The sequence below is a fragment of the Megalobrama amblycephala genome, linkage group LG18, assembly GCF_018812025.1.
Source record: "Megalobrama amblycephala isolate DHTTF-2021 linkage group LG18, ASM1881202v1, whole genome shotgun sequence".
In the NCBI taxonomy this organism is placed as follows: Eukaryota; Metazoa; Chordata; class Actinopteri; order Cypriniformes; family Xenocyprididae; genus Megalobrama; species Megalobrama amblycephala.
The window spans coordinates 28,243,833-28,255,612 of record NC_063061.1 but is presented as its reverse complement, the minus strand read 5'-3'; the positions used below and the strand labels follow the sequence as shown (position 1 = coordinate 28,255,612).

Sequence of the window (11,780 nt, the reverse complement as noted above, 5' to 3'; positions counted from 1 at the left end):
CATTCTCAGAATAACCACTCCAACACACCCGAAACAGTCTGAGCATGTTTTAATGGTTTTGCTATGTGATTTCACAAATAATGTTTGTTATGGAAAAGCAGAACACAATAAGGATGTATTACAGAAGATGTGTTATAGTCAGCTTAACATCACAAGTTTAATTTCAGCACCTCCAGTTGTTTGAATTCACTAAAAAAAAAAAAAAGACAGTAAAGAAAAAAGCGACATCATTTCAACAAGCCATATTCTTAGTGTATAACAAACTAATGTTTTTGAATTTGAAAGATTTTAATACAGCAAAATGTTGATTAAATTGAAGTGGCTTGGGTTTGGTATATTGAAATCAAAAACTGATTTCAGTAACAAAGCTTGAATGCCTAAATGAGAATATAATCATCCTCCTGGAAATTTATCCACATGCCTTTTCATTTAATGGATTTTAATAGATTTCTAACTCAGGCAATGGTAAATCGACAAAATATGTTTGTAACAGTATCTAATTTAATGTGAAGCCTCGGGACAACAATGTGAAATAATATTTTAATCTGAGAGTAAGCTATTAAAGAATTTATGCATTACTCTGTCCATGCAGATTTATTATAATGCATGAAACTGAGAATGTATGACTGTTGAACAACAAAGACATAAATGAATTATGCTACTCACAAATCAACAAAATTAGATTAGGACGATTTATGCACTGAATGGCTTAGGCAAACCCAAGAAAACTATTTATCGTATATATATTATCTATAGGTTACATATAAATGCATTTCTACATATTATATATAACAACTGAATTTATTGTATATTTTACATGTACACTTTAGACATAAACACATGTTTATAGTAAATAACTCTTTCCAACAAAATACACACCAGTCTACTCTCAGAGATTTCTACATAAAATAAGGCAACATGGAGTTTGACTCTTGCACTGGCAAGGGCTATTTTCGTTAAATCGTATCCGTATAACAGGTTTCATGGTTAGTGATTTGTGCATTCACAATATAATAACTATCTGGTTATTTTGGAATGAATGAATTTTTAAAAAATATTTTTACAATTTCTTTTTTATATCAAACATAAAAAATATGCAATGCTGAATTAATGGCTACCTATGATTGAAGGATATACAGATTTGGAAAAATAGATTCTCACAGGGTTAACATTCAGAGAAACACAAATTCTTACAGTGAATAATTCACTGTAACATGTGGAAAAACACTGGCAGTTTATATTTTTTCATTTTACACCAGTTGTGCCTTTGTGTTCAAAATCAGTGCCAATAACATTTATAATAAATACATTCTGTGAGTTTACCTCCACCTGAGAACTGTAAATATCAAAGGCAAATTCTCTAAAATGATAACAGTTTACAATCAGTTCAAATCCCTTTTCATGTATTTACATATGCATTAGTGTATCATAAATATGCAAAGACATTTTGAGTTGCATGGCTGAGATTGCACTGTTTTCAGAATGAACACCATACTATGCATGTTGGAGTTTTAAGTAAATGCCATTATATTTAAAATTCATTTCAATGTGGAGTGAAATGCATCAAGCAAAAGCTTTGAATTAGGTGAATGTTTTTACAACACTCAAAATCAGTTCATAAAAATATTGTCCATGTACATTATAGCAACGGATCCCATCATATAGTTTAGGAGTGAACAGTGGAATAATAAACCAAAGTGGTTTTGAACACGTAACAGTGCCATGATGCAAAATACACACAATAATATAATGCATAGCGGATTGCTGAGGGCAACTATGCAAAGTGCTTAGTTTTCAAATCTCGTGAATCTCTAAATATGACAAATCATTCAAGTTTACATGAAATGGTATTGAAACCCATTTTACTTCCATAATACCATATATTTTTGAGTAAAACAGCATAAAAATTGAGCATATTTTCAACAGGAATTGTGAAAAGTGGATTTTCTATAACTATATATAGTAGACCTGAATGAAAACACAATAGGTGTGTCCCAGTTCGCGTACTTGAGCACAATGGCATTTTGTTGTATAAATAGTGTGAGTAGTGTGTTCACACTGAAAATTCCAAATAGAAAAAGTACACTTTAAATACTCAGATGATGCACTTAATTGACTGAAAAAACAAAGTGTGGAATGTTGCACACTTCATGCACTCAACTGTCGCAGCTTTAATAATATAGCGGAGGGAGACGGGCTGTCATGACAAAATAACCTTATAAAATTCATAAACCATACGGTTGAGTACATAGTGCATAAATATAAGTGCATAGTATAGCGCATCATTTGGGACACAGCTAATGCCTAAATAGCTATTTCGCTATTGGCTAACATATAGCCAAACGGAAAAGTCGTACCAGAGCTGGAGAATTTTTTTAGTTGGACATTTTGCAGAAAAGTATATTAAAGTAAACAGGATCCATTTGGATTTTATGTTAACTTTAAAGACATTAAAACAGTCATTTTAAGTGTAAAAAGAAATTTTTGGTGTTTATAAATGTCACCTCATCAAAGTACACAATCTGTCATAGAACCTTTTACAACACTTTGCAAACTACACACGTAAAATTCACAGCACACAATGCCTTTTCAGACCTCAGCTCTGAAACGAGACCATCTTGCTTCTAATTAATAGTCAAAATCATTTGTATAAATATAAATCCTCTTTATTAAACCAATGTAGCAAGATCTGAGAGGGAGAAAAGCTCTTCTTTTAGGGCTTGGCATGAGCTGTTGACAGTCTAGTGTTTAGGATATTGTTTTTGATGCATTCGGGGCAGATCACATCTCTGCCTTCATGCACTGGACCACTATGTGTTAGTAGGATGGCATCAAGACTGTTGAATCCACATAACCGTTTCCCATCACCCTCATGCCTTCCTCTGGCATCAGACTGTACGATTGGTGGACTGCAGGTTTGCAGGGGTGAGGTGGTTGCTGGCTTGTGCATTGATCAGCCTGGCTGTCCAAGTCCAGGCTGTAATTGTCCACACACTGATGGGACGTTTCCCTTTGCAGAAACAGAATATTGTTTGATGTCACTTCTTTGACCTTGCTGTAGTCCTCCCCGATGCAATCAGACCCTTCAAGCTCACGGTTTGGGTCTGAAAGCGGCCTAAGCAGTAGCATATTTTCCGGGTTGACCCTTTGCACCTCTACATATCCCAAGGAACGTGACGGAGGCACACCGTGAGCAGGAGTGTCGGAGCCGTCCAGATTGAACTGGTTGTAGCTTTGGGAATGTGAGCAGGCCGGCTTGCTGAAGAGGACCTCCTGTGGCGGGATGTCCTGATGGTGAAGCTGGTGGTAGTTGCTTGCCGTCGCATGTGGCGACAAATGGCTGTGGATCTCTGGGACGCTGTGGTAGGCCGGTTTTGCACTTCCTGCTTGGTAGTGGTGGTAAGGTTGAGGTTCGGGAGACGAACACACAATTGGCCAGGTCTTGACGCGTCCATCGACGGACTCTGGAGAACTGGGTTCAGGGCCCTGGCTCTCACTGCTTTCAGTTGAAGCCCAGCTTGTTTCTCCATGCTGGCTGTACTGATGTTGGTCACTTCCGCTTCCTTCCCGTCCCTCAATGCACTTCTCCAAAAGCAGGGTGCGACTGTCGCAGCTGCCCCGGCCGGAGTCGCAGTCCGACGGGCTTTTGGACTTTATGCAGTCCTCTGATAGATCTTTACCATCCAGTACCAGCTCTTGCTGCTCATTGTCGTACACCTCAAGGTACTCCACCAGTAAGTCATCATAATCGGTGGTTGGAGGGAAACCTTGGATCACCAGAGAATTGAAAATTTCCTCTGATTTCCCGCTCTGTAAAGAAAACAAAAAATGCCTAAAAATGCAATTCAAAATATAGCGGCGAGCAGCAATTATCGGGGTTCAAGTGCTTTAAGGCCTTTAAGCACATGTGGTATTCGGTTTTATTTAGCAAGCCTATAACCATCTCAATCGTAGATGGAAAAGACCATTTACAGCCAATACAGGCAATATATTTATCATAGGAAACATATTTTAACAGTTCTAGCCCACTAGGGCTGTGAGTCAAACAGGCCCAGTGAATTTCATTCCGATCGGCCTCCGCTAACCTTGTCTGATAGCTGCTCAAACTTCATTGGCCAATGGCGGACATTGTTTTTTAAGATAAATCATGGCACCTCGGACAAAGACACTGCATGCCAATGTTCAAGTCAATCGGACTAACGGTGAAGTAGTTATAGCCATTTTCATGTTTTTTTTTTCTGTTATAGCACCACCAAGTGGCCATGTCCGTTTACACGCAACCAGAGAATGAGGTGTGCTGAGTTTGGTGAAAATATCTAATTCTGTTTACAAGTTATAGCCATTTTAGTAAAAGTGTATCCACCCACTTCAAACGTTTGGCGGCCCTTAGGGACCCTGAATTGAAATTTCAGCTTTTTTGATAATTGTTAACAATCAGACTCCAGAAAACCTTGCTGCACTGGTTTGGTTCCAATTGGGCCAAAAAACTAGGACTAGTTTGCAAAATCCAAAATACCCATAAATTTCACCTGCCCTCAAGTCTCTATGACTTACGGTTTGGTCTTTGGAAATTTTAACAATTTTAACTACGCACCTGAACCCCTAATAATGTCGAAGATATCAAAACCTTGATTTCCTCAGCACATGCCTCCCAATGAATGAACCTGACATTTTAAGGGGTATAAAGATTATTATAATTTGTCTTCTGAAGCATTATGGATCTTTATGGAAGTTTTTCTTGAATTTGGCTTGATTTAAAAGACAATTAATATTCAGTAATATTATGGATTCAACTGCACTGACACTCAAATGAAAACTAAATTCAAACTGAATTGAGCTGGATGAGCTTTGTAACATCGACACTTACTGAACTGAATTGACTCAACATTGAGTTGAATAATGACACTACTGCCTTCTGTGGAACTGCTTCGCTAAGCTGAACTTGTTTCATAATTGATGAACTTTGCAACATAGACACTGTTATTGAACTGAATGAATCAACGCTGAACTAACTTGAGCTGAATACTGACACTATTGACATCTGTAGAGCTGCTTTACAGCTAAAATTGAATTTGTTTCATCACTGAAGAATTCTGCAACATTAACATGTTATTTTCCTGTTTATTTGTGTGAAGCTGCTTTGACACAATCTCTGTTATACAAAGCACTATATAAATAAATGTCACTTGACTTGAATTAACTTTCAATGGTTGCATAACACATTTAAACACAAGTGCCATCAATCTTTGCTGTCTGGCGTTACAACAATATTTAATCTAACTTAAAGGGTCTGCAAATCTTTAAAGCTAACTTGAACATTTTTAAGGATGATTTGAAAACAGGCCCTTCTGAGGTGCACGAGTCACCTTTTTATTACCTTGAGCAGCTGTTTGTCGAATCCTTTGATTTTCGGTCCAGGAACGGGAGGCAGCAAACAAAGCTTCACACTAAACACAAATATATTTGAGAAACAAATGAGATTCTAAAAGTTTTTCAAAGGTTAAGTTCTTTCAGTGGATAAAAAGTACTTATGTGGATGATTTATTTAGAGAATTATTATATTTTCCTAAGGTGTTTGCTAAGGAGTTAATTTGTCATCATTTCATTGTTAATGCACGGTTAAGAACAATGTCTATCAACAAATGTTTTTCATGATCATAATATAAGCACTATGGATACTGAAAAACTACTTATCTAGAGTACGGAACAAAAGCTTCCACGTGTCCCGGCAGGATTAAGAGATTAATTTTGTATCCCGTTTGTCCTTGTACTATTGAGAATGCCTCACATTATTTGACAATGTAATTAGTCTATCTTCGTCTATTTAAATCTGTGCTGAGAGAAACTGGCCTAAAAAACATTTGAGGGTGAACTGAGGTACTGCAAAATCTGGATCAATCCTCTGATGGAAATTTAATCCTACATAATGAGTATTTGTCAGCAAAAACAATGAGGCAAATGATGTATAGAAATGATCTGAGGAAATTTGATTTCAATCACACTGATAGATTTGAGTTTTACATTTGCCAGTGCTGGTATAAAAACTGAATAAAATGCAAAAACTGAACTGATGAGATACCAACCAGCGATATAATGTTCAAATATATCTGAAAACAAAAGCATTACATTTAAAATGAAATAATTTAGTGCTGTCAATCGGTTAAAAAATTAACTAATTAATTGCGCATTTTTTCTGTACTTAAACACTGGAGTTAATATTTTTATATTGTAATTAATTTCACAGTTACTCTCCAAATTAATGTAGAAACAACTTAAAGACATTATATTTTAAATATTTGTTTAATGGTGTCTTTTTATGAATAAAGGCCTGTATCACTGATACTAATACTGCTACTGATGTCTCTATGAAATTGATTTTTTAAACATTAATTATAGACTTTCAACATTACAGTATAGCTGAAAGCCATCAATTTCAACATTTATTAGGCTTTTAAAAAATAACAACTTTTAATTTAAGTGAACTTAAAACAATTTTCATAAACCCACTGCAATAAATGTCATGTTTACCTGTCTAACAGGTAGGAAATATACAGAAATTGAATAAAGTTATCAAACACTTTACATTCTTTACTGCATGAATTATAAATTAAACATAGATTAATCCTTATTAAAGCTACTATTTTCGTTAAAATCACTTGTTAACGTGCTAATTTTGACAGCACAAAAATAAATGAATAAATAAATAATTAGATGGAAGTGTTTCGGTCTCAAAAAAGCACCTGTTTCGTTTCATTTTCAGCATCCAGATGAGGATGAGGACGATGAAGACAGAGAAAACCGTGATCATGATCCACAGCGAACGCTCTTTGGGTAGATCTATGTAACACAAACACAAAAACAGGGAAGAGTGATGAATAGAGTACATTTCTACTGCAATTTGTTTTCCAGTAGTCTGCGGTGACACATACAGTACTAAAAAAATGAAAAAGAATAACAGGATAAACAGTGGGTAAAATTGGGTCAGTGCATTTAAAAAATAAAACACATTGGAACAGTGTAGTATTTGAAAATGCTGTGATCTGGAACAGGCTGATCTCTGACTCATTTTGCTCTATTTCATGCTTGCAGTCGTCAGGTGCGACTCCCTCCGGGCCTGACTTTCCACGGAAGCTCCGGGGCAACTGAGGCATAACAGGAGCTGCAGCTCAAAAACATGCGTGGCTGAGGTTGTGCTAGCCGGGTGAAGATGAGGTCATAACTCCCTGGAGAAACTGAAGGCCTGTTGGTATTCCCTCTAGAACTGTCTGCTCTGTTAGATACATATGCGTACAGCAGATTTGTTCTCAGGCTCAGCGGGAGACCATAGAAACACAGGCTGTGGTCCTGAAAAGGCTCTCTGTGCCGGATGATAATTTAATAGGCTTCAAGCATACCTCAACCTACTGGACCAGAAATGTTTAAAATGGGTCTAAACTGAAATAATTTTTCATTTCTTTCATCAGCCTACTGGTGCACATTTTATATGATTAGCGTCTGGCAAATTCAGAAGTTTGAGAATAGAAAATCTGGGATTATAAATGTAAATTTCAACTCAAATGGTTATGTTGATAATATAACTTAGTTTAATTACATTAAAAATCAGTTTTATATAAACATAAATAAATAGAAAATATAAACTGGGGGTCGAAAGTTTGGAATAATTACATTTTTTGATCAGCTCTTGCTTGCATTGCTTGCTTGCATACAGTAAAAACAGTCATCTATTTTAAATGTATTTTATCCCTTTGATCAAACATGAATTGTCAGCATCATTACTCCAGTCTTCAGTGTCACATGATCCTTCACAAATCATTCTATGCTGAGTTAGTGCTTAATTATTAGTAATGGTTCTTATTATCAGTGTTGGAAACTGTAATATATAAATATTTTTTCAGGATTCTTTGATGAACAGAAAACTGCATAAAAGAACAGCATTTATTTGGAATAGAAATATTTAGTAACACATTATAAATGTATTTACTGTCAATCAATTTAATGTGTCCTTATTGAATAAAAATATTAATTTCTATTAAAAAAAAAACATTTAAATGGTAGTGTATCACGGTTTCCATAAAAATATGAAGCAGCACAACTGTTTTCAACATTGATAATAATCAGAAATGTTTCTTGTTCACCAAATCAGCATATTAGAATGATTTCTGGAGGATCATGTGACACTGAAGACTGGAGTAATGATGCTGAAAATTCAGATTTGCATCACAGGAATAAATTCCACTTTAAATTTTTTTGTAAAATTGTAATAATTTTCAATATTACTAATTTTAAATTTTTTTGATCAAATACATGCAGCAAGTAGAAAAGACTTTTCTTTCAAAAATATTAAAAATCATAATTATTGCAAACTTTTAACCAGTGTATGTATATATATATATATATATATATATATATATATATATATATATATATATATATATATATATATATATATATATATATATATATATATAGAGAGAGAGAGAGAGAGAGAGAGACCACACACACATATATATATATATATATACACATATATATATATATACATACACATATATATATATATATATATATATATATGTCTCTCTCTCTCTCTCTCTCTCTCATATATATATATATATATATATATATATATATACAGTACAGTCCAAAAGTTTGGAACCACTACGATTTTTAATGTTTTTAAAAGACGTTTCGTCTGCTCACCAAGGCTACATTTATTTAATTAAAAATACAGTAAAAAATAGTAATATTGAGAAATATTATTACAATTTAAAATAACTGTGTACTATTTAAATATATTTGACAAAGTAATTTATTCCTGTGATGGCAAAGCTGAATTTTCAGCATCGTTACTCCAGTCTTCAGTGTCACATGATCCTTCAGAAATCATTCTAATATGCTGATCTGCTGCTCAATAAACATTTATGATTATTTTCAATGTTGAAAACAGTTGTGTATTTTTTTTTCAGGATTCCTTGATGAATAGAAAGTTCAAAAGAACAGCATTTATCTGAAATACAAAGCTTCTGTAGCATTATACACTACCGTTCAAAAGTTTGGGGTCAGTAAGAATTTTTATTTTTATTTTTTTGAAAAGAAATGAAAGAAATGAATACTTTTATTCAGCAAGGATGCATTAAATCAATCAAAAGTGGCAGTAAAGACATTTATAAGTTACAAAAGATTAGATTTCAGATAAACACTGTTCTTTTGAACTTTCTATTCATCAAATAATCCTGAAAAAAAATATTGTACACAAATATTTTGTACAATTGTACACATTAAATGTTTCTTGAGCAGCAGATCAGCATATTAGAATGATTTCTGAAGGATCATGTGACACTGAAGACTGGAGTAATGATGCTGAAAATTCAGCTTTGCATCACAGGAATAATTTACTTTGTGAAATATATTCAAATAGAAAACAGTTATTTTAAATTGTAATAATATTTCACAATATTACTGTTTTTTACTGTATTTTTAATTAAATAAATGTAGCCTTGGTGAGCAGACGAAACTTCTTTTAAAAACATTAAAAATCTTAGTGGTTCCAAACTTTTGGACTGTACTGTATATATATATACAGAGAGAGAGAGAGAGAGAGAGAGACCACACACACACATATATATATATATATATATATATATATATATATATATATATATATATATATATATATATATATATATATATATATATATATATATATATATAAAATAGCCAAGTATTCTTCAAATAATGGGGAATAAAAAAAGACTTACAGTCAGGCATTTTGATGTAGGTGGTTTTGGTCCATTCACTCCAGAACCCATGATCAGGTTTACATCGCACCTGCACCATGTATTTACCAGGGTGAAGACTGAACACATTATAGTACTTCTGCCTGCCAGCATCATACTCCTGCACACACATAAAGAAAACACTTAAGTCTCAATAATCGATATGAAAATATATTAAATATATTTAATTAGTAATAATAACTGTATTCATATTTGTATAACTGTGTTCAAAAATAAATTACAATGTATTAAATCCAAAAATTTACACACTTAATATTTAATACATTATCATTTGTTAACATTTGTTTAATACAAACTCAATTTGTTACATATTGCAAAATGTTGATATGTCTATTTAAAGTTTTGTCAAATCTTGACTTAAATGTTCATGCAGTTAACACATCATGACAATCGCAGCATCAGCAATAATCATCAGTTGTGTTGTCTCAGTTCATAGAGCCAATACTATTGCTCTCAGGTTACTCTGTCACTAGGCAATCATTATTGGTCATGCCTCTGTGTTACTGAAGCACAGCCTTTGGGCAAAAAAATCTGGTTTGATCTAGTCCCTGTTGTTCTGCATATCTAGCCTCCCTCAGGTTTCTGCGGACTAATGAAGACATAAACCCAGACTGGGACAGTCAATGATTAAACTCTGTGTAACAGCTGATTTACTGGCTGTCCACCAGCGTTCCATTCATTTAAGATCTTGGATAAAGTCACAAAGTGACTAGTCTGTTTGGTAATATTTGAAAAGCTCACATTCAACAAGTTATTTGGTAATACTTGTCCATCATATCAAGAAAACAAGCATGTAAAGCACTGTATGTTGTGAAGACTGTATTCTAGTTGTTTCCTGTAGGTGGCGCTAATCAAAATAGTCCAGTGCAAATAAGATAACAATCTAGACTAAAATGTAATCGATAATCAAACATTTCTTAAAGAAGATGCACAATTTTTTTTAACCCACCACCCATTCTTTATCTTTTTCTTGTTTAACTCGTAGCTGGTAAAGTAGCGTGATCCATCCTGAGCGGGTGTCTGCGGTTCGTGGTTTCTCCCAAAGCACTTTTACAAACGGACCCTGGTCTTCATGGACCACAACTGCTGTGACGTTCTCTGGAGATTTTGGTTGAACTGTGGGTGAAATAGAGAGGACAGGATAAGATAAGCAAACTATAAGAGTTAAACTAACTAATGTGATGTACTAATAATAGGATCCCGTGATACATTTTTGTGACAGTAAAGACTTTTACAACAATGTCACTTTTGATCAATTGAATGCATCCTTGCTGAATAAAGGGATTAATTATAGGGTTCCTTGATTATGATTTCACTTTTTTAAATTTAGTTAGTGTGTAATGTTGCTGTTTGAGCATAAACAACATCTCAAAGTTCAATGCAAAGGGAGAAGAAATCCCTTTTTTAAGGACCGCAACAAATGGCTGGTAGGGACTATAACAGGGTTAGTGACGTCACAAACCCCAAAATGTACATAAATCCTGCCCCTTGGAACATGCAACAAAGGGGGTGAGGCTATGTTGGGCTGCTTTAGAGAAGAGGAAGAGTTGTTGTAGTAGAGTGTTGTTGCCATGCCGTCATTTTACGCCGGACTGCTTCACAAATGAGGGTCAATTCAACGCTTGATTTGCACAAAACATTAACATGCTGGTCGATGAGTTGAATCAACTCCACAGCGATTACATAAATTTATCCACTAACTGTTCAGAAACATACAGTTTCATTCTCAAAGTTTTAACTTCTTCCTGAGTCTCTCCATCAGTGTCTGACTCAATGTAAGGCTGAACGCCATTACTGACAATCATCATTTTAGCTGCGTGAGATTCTCCAGCTATGTTGTTATTGAACAAGTGAAACGCAAAGCTCCACCCTTTTCTGGAAAGGGGGCCGGGAGCAGCAGCTCATTTGCATTTAAAGGGTCACACACAAAATCTGTGTGTTTTTGCTCACAACCAAATAGGGGCAAATTTGACAAGCTATAAT

At 34.4% G+C, this 11,780-nt stretch overlaps 1 protein-coding gene across 1 annotated transcript in view; it reads right to left on the bottom strand.

Moving 5' to 3' along the window:
* Positions 1 to 32: 32 nt before the first annotated feature.
* prlra (prolactin receptor a) overlaps positions 33 to 11,780 on the bottom strand; it is a 34,960-nt gene continuing 23,212 nt past the window's right edge. The window contains exons 5-9 of the mRNA XM_048165119.1: positions 10,747 to 10,913; positions 9,759 to 9,897; positions 6,741 to 6,837; positions 5,378 to 5,447; positions 33 to 3,810 (exon numbers count right to left, since the gene is read on the bottom strand). Of these exons, the coding sequence (XP_048021076.1) occupies positions 2,818 to 3,810; positions 5,378 to 5,447; positions 6,741 to 6,837; positions 9,759 to 9,897; positions 10,747 to 10,913 (1,466 nt within the window). The 3' untranslated portion in view covers positions 33 to 2,817. The remainder of the gene's footprint in view (positions 3,811 to 5,377; positions 5,448 to 6,740; positions 6,838 to 9,758; positions 9,898 to 10,746; positions 10,914 to 11,780) is intronic.